Raw genomic sequence first — 17226 nt, forward strand, 5'->3', positions numbered from 1 at the left:
AGAAGAAGAAGAAGAAGAAGAAGAAGAAGAAGAAGAAGAAGAAGAAGAAGAAGAATGGAGATCATGGTAAAAGAGCTGGGGGTATGCAAGAGACCAAACGCTGTGAAGTCAAAACGATCACTGATACTATGATTAAAAATCACTGAAAATGTCAAATATAATTCTTGAAAGATACTACATATTTTTTAAAATCTGGAGTCCTAGACTAAACTAACAGAAATTGGACCTGGACAAAGGAAGTGGATAGAAGACAAACAAAAGCATTTGATGCTGTATTATTTGGCATATGGTCAATTCAGACAGGGTTTGACTAATAGACCAAACCCCCAAATAATGGTGACGTAAACAAATTAAGGATATGTTATTATTTATTATGTATAAGATTAAATCTTTGAATGCATAGAATTATTCCAATTAGTTTGGTATGTGACTATGTATGTATGTGAATCTGGGAATCTATCCCAGAAATAGTCCCTTTTAACCAAAGATATAATGTACAAACATGTTCACAAAAGAGTTTTTTTTAATGCTGGCAAAACAAAAAAATTAGGTAAGCTAGATGTCCCTCATTAAGAGAATAAATCACAGAACATATTATTTTTAGGATACAATGCAGGTGTCAAAACAAATAGAAATAACGAAGAAATTTGATACAACAGACACATAGGAATCCTTATCCCAATGAAATACGTATTAAACCACAGACCACATCTCAATAATTTCCAGAAAAGAAATAATTATACAGGATACAGGTAAGTATCTATCCAAAATGGAACAAAGTGAAAAATTAACAACAAAATCTAAGGAAAAAATGACCCACCTAGATATTTCCAAAACTACTTTTCTAAATAACCTTCAGGTTAAATAGGAAACCAAAATTTAAAAGTCTTCTTTAAAATGAATAACAATGAAGGCATTTCATATCAAAACACATGTGATACAATCAAGGTAGTATTCAAAAGAGGCTTTTATCATCTTAAAAGAATCCTTTTAAAAAAAAAGACTTAAAGTATTGAAATAATCATGTAATTCAAGAGGTGTTTACAACAAAATATAACCAAAGAAAGCAGGAAGGAAGATAGATTAAAAATAAAGGTAGAAATTAACAAACTAGTAAGTCTAAAAATCAGGAAAATCAAGTCTGCAAAAGACCAAGAACACTGACTGTTTTTGGCAAGTCTGACTACAAAATAGAAAGAACACAAACAGTATCAGAAATAAAAAGGATGACACAACTGCTAATATAGAAGACACTCTAAAATTATATGAAAATACTATATACAACTTTAAGTCAGACAAAAAAAATTTTTAAATCAAAATGAAATGGATGAATTTCTAGAAAAGTCTAGAATTATAAAACTTCATCAAAGAAGTAGTAGTAACTCTGGACAGTAATAACGGTAGAAGAATTTTTTTAATTAGTCAAATATTTCCATTTCTAAAGGCTCAGACAGCTATGTGCATGAGTTCTATCACAAAATTTAAAAAAAAATTAACTTTAAAAACTCATACTTATTTAAGCTCTTCTAGAGTTCATTCTATGAGATTAGCATAACACTGAAACCAAAACAAGGCAGGCGTGCACGTGCACGTGCGCACACACACACACACACACACACACAATCTTATAACCAAAGACCAAAATCAACTATAAATATAGATGCAAAAAGTTTAAATAAAATGTTAGTGATTCAAATCAACTGTGCATTAAAAGAATTATAGGGGCTCCTGGGTAGCTCAGTGGGTTAAGCATCCAACTTCAGCTCAGGTCATTATCTTGCGGTTCGTGGGTCTGAGCCCCAAATCGGGCTCTGTGCTGACAGCTCACAGCCTAGAGCTTGCTTCAGATTCTGTGTCTTCTCTCTCTTCCCCTCCCCCACTTATACTCTGTTCTCCCTCTCTCTCTCAAAACTAAATATCTGAAAAAACAGAGTATTATAAAACATGGCCAAGCAAGGTTTATCCCAGGAAAGTGAGGACCATTTGCCATTCTGAAGTCTATAAAAGTAATGATAAAATATCTTAATTGCTGCCTGACAGACAGCAAATGAAATTCAGCACATGTTCATGACATGAACTCTGTAAAGTTAGGAAAAAATCATTTCCTAAACACCATAAAAGTTATCCACCAGGAAAATACAATAAACATGACACAACACGGAATATCAAAAGTATTCCTGTCAAAATCAGGAACAAGACAAGAATTCTTGCTAGTCCACATTTTTCTGGGAGAAGTAATACAATGAAACAAGACAAAAAATGAGGGCTATGTAACCTCATAATTTGCATAAAATATGATGTTTACCTAGAAAATCCAAAATAATCAACTGGAAAACTAGATGGCTACATTCAAGACAAACATTCAAAAATAAATAATTTTCCTATACACCAACAAATTTAGAAAATGTAAGAAAAATAATCCCATTCACAATAGGTCATATTAAAATCTATAAAATTCATAGAAACAAAGTAACAAAAAGTATATATAAACCCTATATGAAGACTTGAAGAACACCACAGGATTTCAATCAATAGAATATCCAGTATACTTCTGGATAGAAAGACTCTCTATTGCAAAGACGTCGATTATTCTTCAAGTTAATCTAAAATTTCATTGCAATTCCAATCACAACCCCAACAGCATCTTTAATGGAATCCGACAATCATTTCTAAAGTTTATCTGGAAGAACAGATAGATAACAAAGAGTCAAGAATTCCTGAAAAAGGCAGCCAGGAAGGGAATCATGCTCTATCAAAATTCATAACCTATTATAAGGCTATAGTAATTTCAACGAGTACAGTAATAGATTAGTGGAAAAATAAACTAGAAATAGTTTGATTTACTAATAAATGTTTGATATATGATAAAGAGGCTTTTGAAGCAGCAAAGATAAAATGAACTATTCAAAAAATGGTGTTAGGACAGCTGATTTCATTTCACAAATACTGTTATATCATGGCTTGTTTATAACAGAGATCAGAGATAAAGCAGGAAACAAGAAAAGTTTTATGTAATGAATACCTACAGAAGAGAGTCAAGGAGAGACAATAACTATCAGGAATTATACTGAATTAGCAGAGCGGCAGTAATGAAAACCAGACCACATTCCCAATAGCCTGAGAGTCATTTGGAAGAAAGTATTTTTAAATTCTGATTCACTTCACAGCCATGGCTGAGCAAGAATTTAACCTTCATTAAAGCAAAAGTCCATTATAATTTTTGGAGTTCCTTTGTACGGCTCTATTATAATCTTGGATTTCTGCTCTAAGGCAAGTTGAGTTTGTGTTTAGTACAAGGCTCTACAGTATTATGTGACGTGTGGTATTCCTAAATTGTTAAAATAACCAGTCATGTGATAACAGAGTCTCCAGTTCATTAATTATTTAAATTGGTAGATTTCCTAATTGTGAATTACTTATTCACCCAAGTGAGTTCTATCATTTCACATGACTGCTTATCTCATGATAGGACAATGTCAGCATTCTAGGAAGGAAACAGTATTAGAAAAAGGTTTTAAATGGATTTTACTGAAATTGGGTACATTTTACATTTATAAGAGTTACTGAGATTTTATGATGGCTTTGAAAAATGGTTTCAACCTCACAAAGTCTCACTGCTTTTAAGCAGACTGCAATTTATAAATGGTTCACGTACATATAACTAGATAACAGAAGAGACAATGATTTATGTGGCAATTGTACTTTGTTCCTTAATACAAGGGTACTGGAAAGTTTATTCCCTAAAGCAGAAATGTTAGGTTTGGATTTTTTTCTTTTTGAGGTTTTGTTTTACTTTTTTGCTTTGCACTCCACCAGTTTAAAAAAAAAAAAAATGAGTCTGTGCTCCCAACATATGTATACTTGAGTTAATAAACACATTCGTGTACTATTGTTTTAATGCATTATGTACGCTAAAATGTATTAAAAAATTTTTTTAAGATGAGAGGAGATAAAATCAATCTATATACAAAGTTCTGATGTTGTTCCTTGGATCCCTGGACTGCCTTACAATGTATATACACCTTATTTGGGAGAACCTTGTCCTAGAGCAATGAGTTATCAAACCACAGTATACAAAACAATCACCTGGGATGCTGGTTAAAAATGCAGAAGAATGAGGTGCCTGGGTGGCTGAGTTGGTTAAGCATCTGACTCCAACTCCAACTCCTGGTTTCAGCTCAGGTCATGATCTCACATTCCATGGGTTCGAGTCCCGCATAGGGCTCTGCACTAACAGCACAGAGCCTGCTTGACATTCTCTCTCTCCCTTTCTCTGTACCCCCGATTCGTGCTGTCTCTGTCTCTCCCAAAAATAAACTTTTAAAAAATGCAGATTCCAAGCATCAACAACAGAGATTCAGTGGGTCTAAGATGGAGTTCAGGAATCTGCATTTTTTAGCAGTCACTCAATTCTGAAGAAGGTTGTTTGAGGCTACACTGAAGCTTTTCTCAAGAAGGTTGTTTGAGAAACACTACAAAAGACAATACAGATGCTCTCCCCCATAACATCAGCACAGCAACACCAGCAGGAGAGGAAGATACAACAATGGTCTATTCTGCACACGCATTATCCAGGAATGAGGTTTTTCTGAGGAAATATTAGAACTATCACTTAAGGGGAGCCTGGGTGGCTCAGTTGGTTAAGCATCTGACTTCGGCTCAGGTCATGATCTCACCGCTTGTGAGTTCGAGCCCCGCATCGGGCTCTGTGCTGATAGCTCAGAGCCTGGAGCCTGCTTCAGATATGTGTCTCCCCCTCTCTCTGTCCCTCCCATGCTCATTTTCTGGTTCTCTCTGTGTCTCAATAATAAATAAATGTTTAAAAAAAACATTTTTAAAAAAAGGACTAACACTTAAAATATTGTTTCTATAAGAAAATACATTCCAATTTCTACAGTGCTGACCTAAGAAGAAATTTTTGGCATTCTCATATACCCCCCCACACACACACAATTTATTATATAATAGAATTCATCCACTTAAATGAAATTGCTTTTATTTTAATACATGTAACATCTTTTAAATATAAAAATTTTCTAAAGTATAAATGCAAACTGTCAAATCCCATAGCAATTTAAGACATCCATTTGCATCAATAATCATTTATGAAGCATTTGTAACATACCGGGCACCAAAGGAAGCAATCTGGTATGATGGAAAGGGCATGGCTTCTGTAAGCAGAACAGCCTGGGGTTTAATATCTGACTTAATAATTTCTTACTTGTTAGATTTGGAAGAAGTTACTTAACCTTTCTAGGTTCCAGTTTCTTTATTTCTAAAATGGTCAATATAATGTATATTTACAGAGCCTCTGTGAGAAATAAACAAGGTATGTATACTGCACACAGTAAGTGACAATTGTAATAATGACAAACAATTACCTGCGCTTTAGTGGTATCTGTTTAAAAACACACATATGTGACCTTTTCCTCATTAAAAATCCAATTCCTGTATTTCCCGTGTTCAAAAGCGTTGACTAGTTAGGCTCTGAGGTCAAAGAGTTTGGGTTCAAATTCCAACTCTACCATTCACTCATCTGGGCAAATTACTTAACTGCTCCTAAGCCTCAGTTTCCTCTGGGATGAAACAGATAATAATACTACATACCTAATGTAATATTATGAAGATAAAAATGAAAAATCTAACTATAGTGCTTATCCAGTGACTGGCACTCATTAAGCCCTGAGTAATTTTTATTCATTATCACTTAACCAAGAAATGATTTTCAAGCCATATTTGCTGATTCTGGTGCAAATAAGAATACATGATTTGACTAAGATAACTACACATATCACCTACAACTAAATCTACAAATATTCCTAAATTTTCTTGTAACATGAGTAGATATTTTATCCTGCTTCAAAACCACTGTCTCCCCTTTACCTAGAGTATAAAATCTAAACCACGTAATAGAATATGCAAGGCTTTTCACAACTCCACCTGCACCACATTTGTCTCTTCCTCTTCCTTTACCTCACCCCCTGACCTCCCATTCTATACACCCAGCTTCTCACAGTTTTAAATTTTTTTTTAATGTTTTTATTTATTTTTGAGACAGGGAGAGACAGAGCATGAACGGAGGAGGGTCAGAGAGAGAGGGAGACACAGAATCTGAAACAGGCTCCAGGCTCTGAGCTGTCAGCCCAGAGCCCAACGCGGGGCTCAAACTCATGGACCGCGAGATCATGACCTGAGCCGAAGTCAGACGCTTAACCGACTGAGCCACCCAGGCGCCCCTCTCACAGTTTTAAAAAGAAGTTACAGTCTCAAAGTTTGGGCACAGTATTATCTCCCAAGAGAGGAGTCACTAAATACTACCTTGGCATTTCTTGTAGTTCTTCAAAACATCATTAGCCAAGGCCTTAAAATCTAATAATCCCTTTTAATATGTGTTACAACACAAGGGCTCCTAGGTGGCTCAGTCGGTTAAGCATCTGACTCTTGATTTTGGGTCTGGACACAATCTCATGGTTTCGTGAGTTCAAGCCGCATATTAGGCTCTGTGCTGGCAACATGGAGCCTCCTTGGGATTCTCTGTCTCCCTCTCTGCCCCTCCCCACTCGCACTGTCTCTGCCTCTCTCAAAATAAATAAAAAAGGTTAAAAAATGTTTTTAAAAAATGTGTTGCAATCAATACCCACCAGGGCAGTCTTCTTAAGGATAAGGGAAATACTCAAACTCATAAAACTACCATAGGCTGCACTTGACATCAGATTCACTTAGAAAGACGTGGGACAGGAGACACAGCACATCTGCAGAGCACTGAGAGGCATTCTCCTTCAATGGGAGATCCTGTAGCACTTTATTCAGCTGTCCAAGAGCTATTCTCTCTTCCCTTCCTCCAGCTCCCTGGAGAAAGCTCAGGTTCAAGGAGGTGAAATTCACAGTGGACAGGTTACCCTGCAAAAGCCAAAATCTGTTGCAACAACCCTACAGTCACTGTTTGTAGGATCCCTGCCAGGGATCTGCCAATGTCACAACACTTAGGGAAGCCCAAAGATATGGCTTCTTCCTAGGTATTTATAGTTCTTCCTGGTCCAAATGCAGTTTGCCAGCCAGAAGTCATTTTTATCATAAGCATGTTGCTTTATGACACAGTTGACACTACTTTTATCTAGTTTCCAGGGAAACAAACCTAGAAGGTTAACCAAAGTCAAATTGTCAGGCAAAAATGGAAAAGAGTTTTGATAACTCTTTACCCACAAGTGCGTATCTTAAAAAATGAGCAATTATAGTAGTGTCTCCAGAACAGGTGGAAAAGGGAAGAAGAGAAAGGAACAAACTTGAAAAGATAGTTTTTATCAATATACGTACCATTGTCAGCTGCACCATCTGCTAGAAAGATGTAGTAGCTTGTGTTTAGATCAAATCTGTTCTTAACCCCAGGAAGGGTAATGTTTCTTCTGAAAGAACACTGCATAACACCATCCGCCAGCCTCCAAGCCATATCCTCAAGAGCACCCTACAAACACACACAATGGGTCTCTTCAGCACTTTCCACAGATTTGCTAAAAAAAAAAATATGATCAAAATCCTGACCTGTTCGATTTCCTTTCCCTAAGATCCTTTGTGCATGTTTTGTCTGCTGTATCATTGTTTGTCCACTTCCTCTCTGAGGAGTACAAGAAACATTTTCTCCTGGTTTATTGGTCTTTATCCTACTTGGCAAAAACACTATTTTTACTTTGAGTCAGAACCCCACAAACCCTCTACCCAGGTTAGAAATTTTGGCAGATGTACTAACCCCCTCTCGCCTCTAACACACAATCAAAAACACTGAAGAAACAATTAGAAAGTAATACCCTAGTGGCCAAGATGCGATGTGCATCAAGGGAGAAGTTCCAAGCTATGGGAAAGCTCTGCAGAGAACATAACATTATTAGGAGATGACTACTTCTTGGTCAGAGCTCACTTGCTTGTCAATTGCCATGTGAAAAAGACACTTCTCTACCAGAAATAAGCCATCTTTGGCATAGATGCCAACAAGGAGCACTGAAGACAACTGTCCAAGGCACTGAACCAGTCTCTACCATACATGTTCTCCTTTCTCACTAGACAAGAAACTGTGTCATTAACCTACACCTTTTCTTAAAAATCTATCTGTAAGCTTATGAAAGGGAGCTGATGCTTTGACTATCTTAACCATAATTTTTTTTATAAGATGCAAAAAAGGATTTAAACGGCACACGCAAGAATTCATCTTTTCCTATAAGAGAACCTTATCTTGTGCTTCCCGAAGTGTAGAAAAGGGGAGATGTTGGTCAAAGGGTACAAAGTTGCAGTTATGTAGGATGAAAGTCTAGAGATCTGATGACTATAGTTAATAATACTGTATTATATACTGGAAATTTGCTAAGAGAAAATTTCAGGTGCCCTCACCACAAAAAAGAAAAAAAAGTAACTAAGAGAGGAGATAATGGTAGCAGTCATTTCACTATGTGTGTGTATGTGTGTATATATATATATATATATATATATATATATATATATCAAAGCATTATGTTGTATACATTAAATACATATATACAATTTTATTAAACTATATAATATTAAATATATTGAATATATGTTAAATAAAATAATATAATGACATTAATAAATTAAATGTATAAATATAATAATATAACTTACTTTATATATTTTTATATATTATTTTAAAAATAAAAGAAAGCACAGAAAAGTGTCTTCCAGCTTTTTGTAAGAAAGGAACCCTACTGCCAATGTTGGCCGCATAGCCAGGGGCAGACAAGAGGGGTGGAGGTTCCCAGAATCTTCCCACCTACCCTGGAGTCCATCACAGGGTGACTTCGCCCCATCAAACGGGATGGTTGTATGTGCACAGTGTGATCTTCATGAATACACACATAAGCATCATCATCACCCTGAAAAACAATTGCAAATGAGAAAAATTCAAAGGAATTTCAACATTTTGTTTTTTAAAATATCCCTAATGAAATCAAATAGTATTTGATGCTTTTAAAACATAATTTACGGGGCGCCTGGGTGGCGCAGTCGGTTAAGCGTCTGACTTCAGCCAGGTCACGATCTCGCGGTCCGTGAGTTCGAGCCCCACGTCGGGCTCTGGGCTGATGGCTCAGAGCCTGGAGCCTGTTTCCGATTCTGTGTCTCCCTCTCTCTGACTCTCCCCCGTTCATGCTCTGTCTCTCTCTGTCCCAAAAATAAATAAACGTTGAAAAAAAAATTAAAAAAAAATTAAAAAAAAAAAGTATATGAAGATAGGGAATATGTGGATACTTTGAAATTAGTTAAAATTCAGACATTAGCAAGTCACTGATAACTAAAATGCAGAAAATTATACTTTTCATCAATTTTAGTGAAGTTTAACACCAAAACAATTGCTATCATTAATTTATAAGTGAAACTGAAAAAGGTATCATTCAGGTTGATCAGTATTTGTAACATCAGATACCTTCAATATTTAAATTTATATTACATACTGAAAAGAAATAGCAGGTCATAAAAATATCCTAAAATTTTTTAAATAACCAGGAATAGAAGTAACCACTTTAAAAATATTTTCTGAGGATGATTTATTTCCCCCAATTTAGGCAAACAGGTGTACAAATGACTTTAATCATTAAGTAAGATTGCTCTGTAAATCAACTGCACCTGCATAATTAAGTCTTTCTTATAAACATTTTTGATGAGTACTATACTAGAAACATAAGATTTCTAAGTAAGATAAATATATCTTGAATTAGAGATAAATGCTTTTGTGCCATCTATGCCTACAACTTAGAACAGAAATAACTGGTCTACTTGTGGGTGCCTCATCACCACACTCAGTACAGCACTAGTGTCTTTTCCTCTCGCTGACAGATTTTATGTGACCAGAAAAGGAAAAATACAAGTATACTATTGCATGAAGTTTGGCTCTAAAGTGACTGGAATGTTTTTTTATGTAAGTGACTAGAACACATATCTAAATGATACTGTATGTTACAGATGAAACTACACACTTACTCCAACAAGGCTACCATTGTTAACCCTTGCTGGGTTCATCTTCAGAACTGTTCACACAACAAGTACTACCACCATCTTTCCTTATTGCTTTATGGTCCCATTTTATTTTTTTTTTTATTTTGTTAATGTTTATTTATTTATTTTGAGAGAGAGAGGAAGAACGCATGCATGCACACACAAGCAGGGGAGGGGCAAAGAGAGAGGGAGAGAGAGAATCCCAAGCATCTCTGCACTGTCAGTGCAGAGCCTGTCTCAGGGGCTGAATTTCACAAACCACGAGATCGTGACATGAGGTGAAATCAAGAGTTGGATGCTTACCCGACTGAGCCACCCAGGAGCTCCTAATTTTATTTCCTACCCAGCCTCATTATCCACCTTATGGGCCAAACTTGGTTCATTTCTGCCTGAACTGCAAATAACCAACAGAATATGCTATTGCTCTGACGACAATTACAAAGGGCAATGGGGAAAAGGTCTTGAACTCTTGCAACATCATTTGATCCAGCATAAAATTTCCCAAAAAACAACCTTAAAAAAAGAGTCACAATTTCTTATATGTCATTTTTAAAAGCATATGACATATCTTAAATCTCATAAGGTTAAGGTCTATGTTTTGCTTAATGAAAAAAGATAATGAGTGCATTCTAGAACTATACAGTAATATATCTAGGTCATGTGCATATATTGCAATGCCCTCCCCCTAAAAAAGTTACACCTGGTTTCCCGCAATACATGCAAGCAGCATACGAGGACCAATGTGATCAGAGTGCACTTTTAGGGAAAACATTCGTCCTTCTATCACAGAATCTCAGCGTTTCTTTTCTTTTTTTGAATTACAAGTCCCTTAAGAAGTGATACTAAGTTTAAAACATGACAGGAAGAAAACTCTCTACAAAAAACTCGTTGCCTTTGCTAATGTGGAAGTAAGAGGCGTTCTCCATTTGTAGTCATCCCTGACCTCACCATCAACTCTGCTTCGAAAAGGACTTACACATGTCCTGGCCCATACTCTCCCTCCTTCCTTCTGGAAGATTAGGATGCACTCTGATGCCACACCACAGCACAAGGCTGCCATCTACAGAACCATTGAATCCATTCAGCACTACCCAGGGAGAGCGAGAATCCGCTTAAAACAAATGCTGCCTTCTGTAGATCTGACAAAGGAGCCTACCGGTAAGGAATATATTTATGCCTGGACACGCCAGGTTTAACTCTCTGTTTGGGATATGTACTGATGACTACCAAAATGGGGACTCCGTGAGCAGCAACCCTTGCTGGGATTGCTGGACACTTGAGAAAACAATGAAGGTTTGAAAAGCATCACAAATAACATGAGACTTGAGGCAGAGCAACTTCTCCTCACTGTACTTCAAGCTTTTATCACAAAGAGATAAGCAGACAGGACAGACAGAAAGATATAGCGGCAAATCCACTGGATACAAAGTGATTTTCCTAACTTTCTACAAGACAGCCTTTCTTAGTGGTATATAATTGCACAACTGTTAAAAACATGAAATACCCGAAGATTTTTAACTTAGAACCCGCTCTATGTTCATTTCTCCTGCCCTCCCCTTCCCCTTCCCATTGTAAGCAGGATAATAATTTGACTCTGGAACAAACAACTAACTGCCATTGATTAGGCTCCCTCCAGTAACTTTTCTTTCATTACCACTTACGTAAGTGAGGGATACAAACCATCCATCTGTCATGAGAAAATGCAAAGGATAAATAGCCTTTACTGGGACCGCTCATTTCAACCACCACTGATTGGTCATCTCGTGTGAAGGACAAGAAGAAACAGGCACGCTCCTTCTCTGGGTCACAGTTCAAAGGACTCCGAATACAGAACTTCTTGTTCCCACAATCTGAAGCACTGAACTAGAAAAATGACAGGGAGAAAAAGTCTTAATTACCAACCAAACAGTTCATTTCACAATGATAAAAGAGCCACTACCTTGAAGTACAAGTTTTAACAAGAGTATCTTTTCATAATAAAGATTCAAAGAAGGAAACAAATAACACATCCCAAATTAGACATGATCAGAGCAGTAGTTAGGTTGTGAACTTTTAAACTTAATTAATTTTGATTAAAATTTGGAAGACACAACATTAGTTGGACTATAATGTGCATGAGTATTAAAGTTCCTTTAATACACAAAATATTTCACATCAATTATGTTCTGGAGCATAGTTTCCAGTAAATTTTGAAAAACACCTTAGGGAATATTTAAGCCCACACTGACATTCTTGCCTAAAAGATATCATTAAGTTTTTAGAATGAACTTTTAAAAAGTAAACAGACAAACTCACGAATTTTTATATTCAGATCCTAGACTCTGCATCTAGAATTCAGGTTCAAATTTGATATTAAAATAATATAAGAAAAAATGGTTATTCCAATATATGCTAACACTCTAAATAATAGTAATACAATTTAGTGGAGGAGAAACAGGAACAATTTACAATGATTTAATTCAGAGCTGCCTTGTTATGGCAAATAAGAGGACTAGCATCAAAAATCTCAGCTCCACAATTTGACGGTACAAAAATGCTCAGTCATCTTGTTAGAATGCGCTATGACAGTGTATTTCAAAAGGGAGTTAAACATCATGTGTCTAGATTAAATGGGAACTGTATCCAAACACCTCTCATTTCTTCTACTCTACTGACACTTCTGGCCATCCAGGGTGTGGCGGGTTTTCCCACATTAAGCAATTCTGCAATTCTCAGTGGACACCAAGCACAAGTCCTACTTTGCAATTCCATTCTGACACAATCTACCTGAAGGTAGTGTCCAATCCTACAAGTTAGGGGCTCAGTACCACAAGACTGTTTACTTCAGAGGCCAACCACAAGGTCCAGGTTCCCAATGAAGGAGACTAAAGGTTCCCATGTCCCTCTCCTCAAGTTTGATAATGTACCAGGATGGCTCTCAGAACTCAGGAAAACAGGTTTCTTACTAGATTGCCAGTGTATTATTACCCGATGAAATCCAGAAACAGGTGGAAGAGGTGCACAGGGAGGGTATGTGGGCAGGGCAGGTGTGTGGAGCTTCCATGCCCTCTCTAAGGCACCATCCTTCTAGCACCTCCATGTGTTCAGCAACCTGGGAGCCTCTGAACCCCATACTTTTGGGATTTTTTATGAAGCCTTCATGGAGGCATGATGGATTAATGACTCAATTTTTAGCCCCTTGCTCATCTCTGGAAAATGGAGAGTGGGGGGCAGAAAGTTCCCAGTTTCTAATCATGGCTTGGTCTTTCTGGTGACCTGCCCCCATGGACGGCCCACCCATTAGAGTAAAAGGCATTCCTATCACTCAGGAAATTACAAGGGATTTAGGAGCTCTGTATCAGGAACTGGGGTCAAAGTCCAAATATTAGCAGGAACCACAGCAGAAACCAATACACATTTCTTATTATTTCACAGCAACTTAAAGAAAAGTCACAGTAGAACGGAAAAAACAAACCAGTACGAAACTTGCATTTTGGTCTCTGCTCTCCCCTTTAGTCCATCATGTTTGCTGAAGAACTTAACTGTCTCTCTTGTATACCTTCAACTATATAGGGACTGAATTCTGAGGTCTCTTCTAGCTCTGTATGAATGCTATAATCCCATGACTCTCAATAAACCTTTCTATAATCAGAGATTATAAACCTGGTGTAGAGATACCATAAAAGCTCCGGTGAGAACTAATGCCTTTTATGTGAATATATGGAAAGATTCCTCTTAGGAAGCTCAGGTCCAGACTGACTATTTACCCCCCTAAGGCAGCTTTAAAATAAATAAACATTAAGACTAAGTAAACTAGAGCTAGTGCAAATAAAAAATCTAATTGTATGGTCAAAAGTGTAACATTCATAATAATGCAATCAAGTATAATTATATATTGCAAAATGTAGAAGGAAAACAAAATGAGACAGTACATAAAGAGTACAAGTGCTTTACTTAGTCTTCCTCATGAGAACAAAGAGTTATAAAAAGACAAAAAGAGAAGGAAAAGAAAAAAGGAACTAATATTTACACAATTTCTATTAAGTGCAAGGCAGTTAGAAACCTTAAAATCATTACATTGTTTAATTCTCATAATAATACTAAGAGCTGGATATTATTACTTCTTATTTTATAGGTGAAGAAACTGAGACTTTGAGAATTAAGTAGCTTGTCTAAAGTCACACAGAAAGTAGGCGAGACAGGATTCAGACCCGAGTTTGTTCTTTTAACTGTAATAACCTGCCGTAAGACACTTTTCATTATTTTCACTTCTGAACTAATAAGTCTCATTTATCAGAATTTCTTTCAGTAAACCTAATGTTATTAATATGCACTACCCTTTACAAGATATGTTTTCTCAGCCACAGTTCTTTTGAACCCAAGGGCCTAAACGGAATTCTAGCTGATGAGTTTGCAAAAGAGCTTCTGTCATTCAGCACATAGAATCCCCCAGTACTCACTGGCCTTAGTGAAATCAGATCTAGGAGTTACATCACCATTTCAAGATTCTGCTCCAAATCTTGTCTAAATTTAGCTTAAGCTTTAATGTTCCTCTCCGTGTTTGATATTTGGCTGTACAGACTACAGAATGTCATAACCACACCTCGAACATGCAGGGTGTTGCACTCCCTTTATCCTGACCCATAAGTCATAATGTGGCAATAAAGACTTCCTTCAGATTTCCTGCAGAGGTCCCAAAAACTCACTGCCACAACCCGGCACAGCTACTTCTCTGCATACTTCAGCAAGTACAAACCACAATTTCCAAAGACACTGTTCTTTTAGCTTGCATCTGGTGAAACCATGAAAAGGTTACTTACTGATTTGGTTAAATGGGATACAGGAGGTAATGTTGACAAAGGTGCTACTGTAGCTTCAGGTGTTGTAAAAGGCGGTGCATTGGGCTGTGAAATTACAGGGCCAGGAATCTTCACCCAGTAGATTTTATACTTCTCAACAACTGTGACTCTGAAATGCAGTACTAATGAGATCAAACAGAACCCTAATTGTGGCCCATTATAATTGAATCAAAAAAAAAAAAGATAAAAAGAAAAGAAGTAAACTTGGGACACACAACTTAATACTACCCAACAGTACCACCAATTTTGTCTAAAACAAATCTCTAATGACTCTTCTACCTCATTACTAAATGAACTTTTACTGCCCTTGTTCTCTTGCTTACTCTTGATCTTTCTTTTCTTCTCTTCTCTCCTCCTCGTCTGCCCTTTGGGCATACTCCCAGCAGTCCATGAGTGCCAGATAAGGACTAAAACACACAGACTTCTATTCCCTGACATATAAAGAACATACTACTGCTACTTATTTCATAGTGTGCTGTTCAAATTATCCCACAGGGCATATGTAGCAGGCAGCTACAGCAAGAAGTCAGATAGAGGCTGCATAAGCAACACCAGATCTTATTGGCGTCACAGTCCTCTTCCACATTCCACACCACACACAGGTGCAAAGCTGTGTTTCTATGTGCTAGCACTTGCATACATAGTGAAACAAAACATACAGACATGTCAGGAGACTAATTCTCCTTAAAATATACATCTGTAGGGGCACTGAGTGGCTCACTCCCTTAAGCATCCGACTTCAGCTCAGCTCATGATCCCAGGGTTCGTGAGTTTGAGGCCCACATTGGGCTCTCTGCTGTCAGCACAGAGCCCACTTCAGATCCTCTGTATCCTTCTCTCTTTCTCTCTCTCTCTCTCTCTCTCTCTCAAAAATAAACATTAAAAAAAATTTTTTTGATAAAAAAACATATATATGTCTCTAACACCACTCAGTTATCATTAAACTGTTTTTATGACATTCCACTTCCCCTTGCACAGAGGATTAAGGGAAATGGACTTCTAATCCTACTGAATTTCATAATTCTGAGGGCATGAACAGTCTTACTAATCTAATATGCAGGTTATAACACTACAAAAAAGTCATTCAAATTTTAGGAATTTTTTCATACTATCATATTAAGATAAGAACAAATCTAAAAAAATGTATTAGTCCATACACCATATATGAACTCAAGTAAATATTAACTAATGCCTCTTAACATGAAGGCACCACAATATTTAATTCACTCAACAGATATGTATTAAGCACCTATTAGGTGTTAGGTCTTGGGCTCGGTGGAAAAATCAAATGAAAAGCAAAACAGACCAAGGTGGTGTCATTCTACACCAAACCACTCGTATACAGGTAAATGTCCAATAGGTATCAAAAATGACACAGACCATTATTTCAATTTGACTAGTTGCAGATTTGTAAGCTCTCCCACTCACAGAAACTTTATGTGATTTGGAGAATTGCTTGGAGCATTCCAGTAGACTTTAATTTTTGTTTTCTTGGATGGATTTGTGTGACTCACAGCATATCCCTGAAACAAAATGGAAAAGAACACCATTCACTCACTCCGTAGTTGAGCATACTGAAACTACTGTCATTTTGCAAAGTAATCTGTCATGGCATGATGCTGGCATTCTGATAAATACGGTTTTATTTAGAACAGAGACTCAGGTACTCAACAAATACATGTTGGTTAGTCAACACCAGATTAGCAGCTGGCTCTGTATATAAATTAGAGTCAGCAGAAATTTAAGAACTGAAAAGAGTTATGAATACTGGGTATGTCAATGCTACATAGAGTCTGCTCATTATTTAATTTATATTATAAATTAAAACTCCTTCCATTAACAGATACAAAGAAAATCCAAAAAATTCATCAAAAGAAAAAATTTCTGCCTCCACACATATAGCATTATATTTCAGTAATTCCTTTCCCTTGAACAATCTCATTTCCCACTTTCATTCACCTGGCAAATTCCTACTCATTCATTGAGGCCTGACATAGAGATGACCTCCTCCAAGAACCTCTCTCTCAATTCCCTCCAGCCTGTGTGTGACACACCCTGCTATGCTTCTCACCCATCCTGTGTATGCTTCTAATTTAAGTCACCACAATGTTCTACTTATGTGTCTGTCCTATATTCCTCATGTTCTCCTTATGTATCATACATCACATGTCCATATGTCCTACTTATGTGTAAGGCTTTCAGCTCTTCAAAGAACAGAAGTAAGTCTTGTTCGTTACCATATCCCTTGCACCAGGATAGTTTCTGGCATAATAAATGTTTATTAAATCAATGAATGAATGACAAAAATGATACCTCTGTCCCATTCTAGCATCCTATCTTCAATATTAACACCCTTTAAAATCAATATAATAAGAGTCAATATTATATA

The 17226-nt window shown here is 36.8% G+C and overlaps 1 protein-coding gene across 5 annotated transcripts in view; it reads right to left on the minus strand.

Moving 5' to 3' along the window:
• Positions 1 to 17226, minus strand: part of FRRS1 (ferric chelate reductase 1) — a 99249-nt gene that overhangs the window by 11370 nt on the left and 70653 nt on the right. For all 5 annotated transcript variants that reach the window (XM_040471079.1, XM_040471080.1, XM_040471077.1 and 2 more), the window contains 5 exons: positions 16266 to 16360; positions 14799 to 14946; positions 11680 to 11862; positions 8784 to 8882; positions 7315 to 7462 (listed from right to left, as the gene is read on the minus strand). In XM_040471079.1, the coding sequence (XP_040327013.1) occupies positions 7315 to 7462; positions 8784 to 8882; positions 11680 to 11862; positions 14799 to 14946; positions 16266 to 16360 (673 nt within the window). The remainder of the gene's footprint in view (positions 1 to 7314; positions 7463 to 8783; positions 8883 to 11679; positions 11863 to 14798; positions 14947 to 16265; positions 16361 to 17226) is intronic.

This window comes from Herpailurus yagouaroundi, unplaced genomic scaffold, assembly GCF_014898765.1.
Source record: "Herpailurus yagouaroundi ecotype Mexico unplaced genomic scaffold, PumYag 77, whole genome shotgun sequence".
Taxonomy (NCBI): domain Eukaryota; kingdom Metazoa; phylum Chordata; class Mammalia; order Carnivora; family Felidae; genus Herpailurus; species Herpailurus yagouaroundi.